This window comes from Gavialis gangeticus, unplaced genomic scaffold (genome assembly GCF_001723915.1).
Source record: "Gavialis gangeticus isolate Ggan-Ray unplaced genomic scaffold, GavGan_comp1, whole genome shotgun sequence".
NCBI classification, from domain to species: domain Eukaryota; kingdom Metazoa; phylum Chordata; order Crocodylia; family Gavialidae; genus Gavialis; species Gavialis gangeticus.
In genome coordinates this window covers 109,032,923-109,039,331 of record NW_017729022.1, presented here as the reverse complement: position 1 = coordinate 109,039,331, position 6,409 = coordinate 109,032,923, and the positions used below count along the sequence as shown (strand labels likewise).

Sequence of the window (6,409 nt, the reverse complement as noted above, 5' to 3'; positions counted from 1 at the left end):
TAAGGTAAGTCTGCTACCACATGTAGGTTTAACTGATTTAGGTTAAATTAGTTTACTGAACTTCCATCCCAGATCCCTTCCAGATTCAAGTTCTCCGTCCTCTGTATCCCAGGATGCTTTGCACCTCCCCTGCAAGCCCCTCCCTCACAGGGTGGGCTGGCTAGCTTTGGTCCAGGCTGTCTGCTCCAGCCCAGCAGGAAGACATGCTCTAGCAACCTCCCTGGTCTCCGGCCTGGGCCACTGCAGGCACGTGGCTGCATTTCTGGAATCAAAAAATGAATGTCTGTTTGCTTAACTTATCAGATCAATCTATGCAGCTTGGATTAACCTGTGAAGATTAAATCAATTCAGCCTTGGGCTTTTTGACTGTCTGTATTTAGCCTTTGGGTTCATTTTCAGTGTATAGTTAACATGAGTTATAATTTGAGTGTTGCCTCTGAATCAGTTTCCGCCTCCACACAAAAAGAAAAGGACCTCTCTACTTGCCCAACATCTCCTCTTTGCTGGCCTCATCACCTGCTAGCACAGAGGTATCAGACACCCTTGGCTCTACAGTTGGATATGGACAATGGGGGCTTCTTGTGAGCCAGATTCAGACCCATCACCAGAGATGGGGTGAGCTTTAGTGGCATTAACTACCACAAGTTCCTAAGCTAATTTCAGCTCAGGGATCTGCAGGGATTAATACCGCCATTGCTCACCCTGCTGCCACCAACATGCCCCCTCAGCAGGGTTCTGTACCTTGGAATTGGGTGGCAGCCCCTCCCCCCACAATTCTGAGCCCCTCCAGAAGCCTCAAAGGCTGGAGGACAGCTCCTCAGGTCATATATTTGACACTCCTGGGAACCATTCTTCTGTGCAGACATGGGCTACGTGACTGGCTGCTGCTAGTTCTTCAATACCCTCTGACAGTTTTGCCTTGCGTCTAGAAAGGACAAACATTTTCCCAGAATCCACTGTGGAACTTCATAGAACAGCTTGGCTAACTGCAGTAGCAGAGAGAACCAGCAGGTACGCGCCCCGGAAGGATTTGTACCCCACACGCGTGACAATGGAACCAGTGCTGACCAGTAGTTTGAATGCCATTTTGCAGTTGTGTCTACTCTCCTTTGAGCAACCTCAAAGTTGGTCTCTCAAGGTCAGCTAACTCTATAGTAGTGTCAGACCCAGAGTGAGAGACAACGGTCTCTCCCTAAAGAGTTTACAGATTAAATAGGACAAATAAAGGATGTGAGAGAAGGCAGAGATCTAAAAAAGGTGATTGATGGATTTAAAAAAAGTCAAATTTCCAGTTGCGCTAGTTATCAGGCCATGTGTGAACCTTGACTAACTTATTCTGAAATTAATTTTGAAAGAGAAAGATGTAAAAGGCAGTACATAAAAAAAACCCAAGAAGTAATGATAAAAATTGCCCTGGGAGACATATGCTGGGCCTTTCTTTGCCCATCTCCTTTCATGGACACAGGTACATTGCGTGAAGTAAGAGAACACAGAACTGGGCAAAGTTCCTCAATGAGAGGCCTGGCGATTGTCAGAATTCCCTTCAGAACAACCTTTTAAGAGTTTCTCTACTCTATATATTATTTTTGCCCCCCCCACATACAAGCATCCCTCCTAGCTGAGGCAAGCTAGAGACAGCACAACCATGTATCACTATTATCTAAGCAATGCCTTTTATTCATGGTTTAAAAAACAAAACAAAAAAAAAACCCCCAATGAGTAGTCAGTCTCTAACTAGGGTGTTATGAGAATCGCTGACTCATGAGCAGCATATACATATCTAAACTTTACAGGTCAAAAGGTGTAATTATTTGTATTGTGGGAGTGACGATAGTTATACTCATATAAACCTGCGTGTGGACATAATGAGCCTGATATGAATCTGTCTTGTGCTGTTTTCATTTTGAACACCTGCTGTACAATAATAAAAGGTGTACCAGTGTACATAGGTATACTTGTTTGAAAGTGTTTTCACACTACCGTAGCTGTACTGATTTAGCCAGCACTTAAAATAGTACCACTATTTTGTGCATAACTAAGCCAACAGGTAAAGGTTTAATTTCACTCATTACTGAAATATAGAATTCCCTCTGTTCTGTACTGGAACACAGCAATGTTTTAGGTCCAAGGGTTTTGGAAAACTTATTTAAAATCATAACAGTCAAAAGGAAAGTATTATTAAGCAAATATAGATTGTCCACAGGCCAGGAAGATTAAACATTCATATCTATATGTAAAGTGCTTTTGGAAATTTAATGACCATTGTTGAGAAAGAGATACAAGATCAGATGCAACCTCTGTTTCTAGCATTAGTCCCTGATAAGTCATGCCTGCGTTTGTCCAGGAACAAAAAATATTCTGGAATTGGCATGTACATGTATCACCCTTCTAATCAGGACTTAGTGAGCAGTTGAATGTTGTGCTGCTTTTTCCTCATTGTTTCAGTTATGCAATCCTGGAACTGTACAGGTGTACTTTGCAATATTCCAAGTACAACTGTTACTACGTCCTATCCAGGAAATGGTTTTTATGGTTTATTCCAGGACAATGGATAAGGGCGGCTGTATGATTGGATTTGTCCTCGGATAAATGTGATATCTGTTTGCTGCCCCATAGATTTCAGTGCGAGTGGCTACAAGCTCACGTTTAGAATGATTCAGAGACAAGAAAATGAAAAGGAGAAGGCAGTGAAATATCAGTGTTATGTATTTGTAAACACTCAAGTTTCTCCTGATCAAGGGAGGATGAATTGCTCAGGCAAGTACTAGGCAGCAAGAAGAACAGAAGCAGAATGTTGGCACCTTTGTCCAAGACTGCAGGCCAGAAAGTTCCTGCTTGGCAGATGCCTGTCTTTGCTTGGAGCCTCCCTGTTTGACTTGCAGGCTTCCTGGACACCTGCAGCTCCACACTGACTGTGCGCCCAGAACAGCTTCTCTTTGCAGTTCTGATTCAGGCACACTTCAGAGAGGTCGGAGTTCAACCTCACCCCTATACTCAGTGGGCATGTCTACATGTGTGCTTTAATGCACAGTAGCTTATTTTACTGAGCATTAAAGGCCCATGTAAAAAACTGTGCGATTACACTAATGTGCAGTAAAATAGGCTACTGCACATAGCATCGCTTAAAACCTCTGTGCATTCGTTACTGTGTATTAAGGCAGGCTAATGAGCATTTGTTTAGTACCTCACATTGGAGGTACTAAATTTAATGTGCATTAGAACAAAGTGCCTTAATGTATGTGTAGATGTGCCCAGTGTTTCCTATTGAGTTTGTCTATGTGACTTCTTGCACAGCATCCAAGTTTCTTGGATTGCCCTGCTGAGGCATCCTATTCCTCCTATACATTGAATTGGGAGAGAAAGTGCCCCGTCTCCTGGTTTTGGATTCCATTCTGGGTTCAGCACCTAAAATTTAGGTGTTAGTGCCTTTTCTAAGCCTTCTTTTTTTGGAGTTGGCCCTTCCGGCTCACGTTGCCTGGCTTTTGAGAGCTGGCAGTTTCACAGCACAAATATGGTGGATCTGTTGTCCATTTTGGATGAATTCCTGAGGCAAATTTTCTTAATATCAGATAAAGTTCTATTTCCAAGAGGTCAATGCAGCACTTTGCCCCACTCCAGTAGATAAATAGAGCTATTCTAAAAGTCACACCAGTAATAGCTTAAAAGCTTTCTAGGAGCTCTCAATTCTAAATCCCAGGGGGAGATCAACTGTTCCCATTTCTAGCCCAGTCATTTTTTTAAGCAACAGGCAACAAGATAATTCATATACAAATGTAACAGTTCTGCTTAGAGGAGTGAATCATCTCTTCTATTTTGTTAAAGTTGAAATTAAGTTCAAATACACATTGCTTCAGTTATCCATACAATGAGATACATACTAGTGCAATCCACCAGGAAGTCAATAGTAAAAGTTCAGAATTAAATGTTTTTAGCTGAGTTTTGTTTTTACCTTCCACTCCAGTTGCACCAAGCTTTAAAGTCCGTCTCTGAGCACTTCTTTCTTTCCCCCCTGATTTGTTAGGACGAGGCCAATCTTCTATGCGTCCTTTTAAAAAGAGAAGGCAAAAGTTAAAAAAAAAAAAAAAAGCCTTTGGAGACTCTTGTCCAAGCAGTTTGCTTGTAAGTCAGCAGAGTTGCCCGTCAGACAGGGAGAGAGCCTGTCACTTCCTTATAAGATCTGCTATGCTTTATAAAGATAAAGGGGTGGGGCAAATTGCCTAGCCACATGACTAAACTGGAAGAGTCTAACAGTGTAGGGAGTGAGAAAAAACCTTTGTACCACCTACTGTGCTACAAGGCAGACATAAGTATACTTCATCAAGATGCAAAGCATGTAACTCATTCTACCCCTTTTTCTTTTTGTCATATGGACGTTATGTTAAGCCACGATGTTGAAACAAGGACTTTGGCTTTCTTAGGTGTTTGGATAATAATCAGATCCTTTCCTTCATAAGGAGTAAAATAATAGTTTCATATCTCAATTTTCTGATTTTTTTTTCCCCCCCAAAAAAGGCATAGAAAGCATCGGTTAAGCACTAGCAGGATTCTCAAACTGATGACACAGCATTATTATAATTAGATATTTTCTACACAGCTGCTATAATACTTAGACCAAAAGCTGTAATCCAGCTGCAGGGACATGGCTAGTTGCCAAGGACAACAATAGGTTTTAAAAACTGTGGTTGTCACCAAATCAGGTGCCTACTGCTTGGTAACTGCTCATCCCCTGCTTGTGAAAGACCCTGGGTTGATAAAAACAGAATGACCACCTGGCGTTTACCCACAGAACAAGACCATGGTAGGAGATTTTCTTGCAGCTTCCTTCAAATGCATCTCCACTTTAGGAATAGGAGGTTTCAGTCTGTGCTCTCAGCCAAAAATCACTGCAAGGGGTGTAGGGTTTGTGGCTGGATTTTGGTGAAAGCAGGGCTTCCAGTTTCTTACAGGGGATGTCAACCCTCTAAAGTCTTTCACCACAAACAGTGCATTTCCCGGGAACAAACGGTTCTTGGGTTTGTACTTGTTCTCACTCACGTGCACTCAAGGCTATCTTATAGTTTCATACTTGTAAGGGGCGGGAAGGGACCTTACAGATCATCAGGTTCAGCCCTCCTGAACATGTGCAGGAAAGACTGACCCCAGCAAGATGGGCTACAAGACACTTTTTAAAGATTGCCAGGGTGAGTGACTACCACCTCTGGGGGGGAGCCTGTTCCAAACCTTCAGCACTCAACTTGTAAAGAAGTTTTTCAGTTTATGCCCATTATTTCTTGTCCTCCCCTGGGGGGCTTTAGTGACTAGATGCTCCCCCAGGCCCCAATATGTGCCCCATTATATTTGTAGGCTGCCATCAAGTGCCCTCTGAGTCTCCTCTTCTCCAGGCTGAACAATCCTAAGTCTTTCAGCCTCCACTCACATGATCTGGTCTCTAGGCCTCTGACCATGCACATGGCCCTAGTTTGGACTTTGAGGTTGGGGGGCTGCTTATCAGTCAGAACAGGTTTGTCCCTTTTAGCTACCTTGAGATAGGGGTTGGATTGAGCTAGAAGGGAATGGGTCAGTGAAGAAACGGCAGTTTGAGTGACCTGAGGAAGGACATTTTGTACCCAAAAGCTCACCCAACACTTCTCCCAATTATACACTTGGTCCAATAAAAGATATTACTAAACAAATCCTGTTTCTCACCTTTTATGGATTATCATGGCCACAAATCTTCATGCAAGCAGTGCCGTAGCAAGACGGGGGTGGGATGAACAGGGTGACCACCCCAGGTGCTGAAGAGGAATGCCAACAGGTGCTGCACAGCTGGGTTGGGGCATGGGAAGGAGCTGTGAGCAGTTCATATGGGGGAATACAAGGACAGGGGAAGGATGGTTCCCACCACTGTGTTCACTCCTGGGAAAGCATGGGAGGGTGTGTGCCCCCTAGGTCTGTGCACAACATGAGGGCGGGCTGCTGCTGCGAGCTTTGCCTCAGACACCAAACTTTGTTGCTACGGCACTGCTTACAAGCCTGTCATTTCCTTCCTCTTATTAGTGAGATCTGGCTTCAGAGGAGTAAGAGCAGGCATGAAGATAATATATCGCTGCTTATCAGTAAGCTCTTATTTTATAGCTTGAAGACCCTTCTTGGATATGCTGCAAAGCACTAGGCAGGATGCGTCACATGCAATATTAGATGATACCAAGCCATTTTGCTGTAAGAGAATTCTAGAAAGAAATTTATAACACTGTAGGAAACTTGAGGGAAAAAAAAAGGGATCTCAAACTGCCACTTCACATTCGACTCTATAGCTCTTTGCAGCCAGGTATCCCAAGGCCATTCACGCATAACATACACTATAGGTATTTCATGTCTGGCAGACTGAACACATAGAATCAATGAGTCGGAAGGGACCTAGACAGATCAT

At 43.3% G+C, this 6,409-nt stretch overlaps 1 protein-coding gene across 6 annotated transcripts in view; it reads right to left on the bottom strand.

The window, feature by feature from the left end:
- BCL2L14 (BCL2 like 14) overlaps positions 1-6,409 on the bottom strand; it is a 103,923-nt gene that overhangs the window by 37,640 nt on the left and 59,874 nt on the right. For 2 of the 6 annotated variants that reach the window (XM_019515958.1, XM_019515961.1), the window contains 2 exons: positions 4,781-4,861; positions 3,950-4,045 (listed from right to left, as the gene is read on the bottom strand). Coding sequence is in view for 1 of the 6 variants with exons in the window: in XM_019515957.1 (XP_019371502.1) it covers positions 3,950-4,045 (96 nt within the window). In the remaining 5 variants the exon portion in view is untranslated. Of the gene's footprint in view, positions 1-3,949; positions 4,046-4,780; positions 5,045-6,409 lie in introns of those variants that run through there. The other 4 variants (XM_019515957.1, XM_019515959.1, XM_019515960.1 and 1 more) reach the window with 3 other exon arrangements.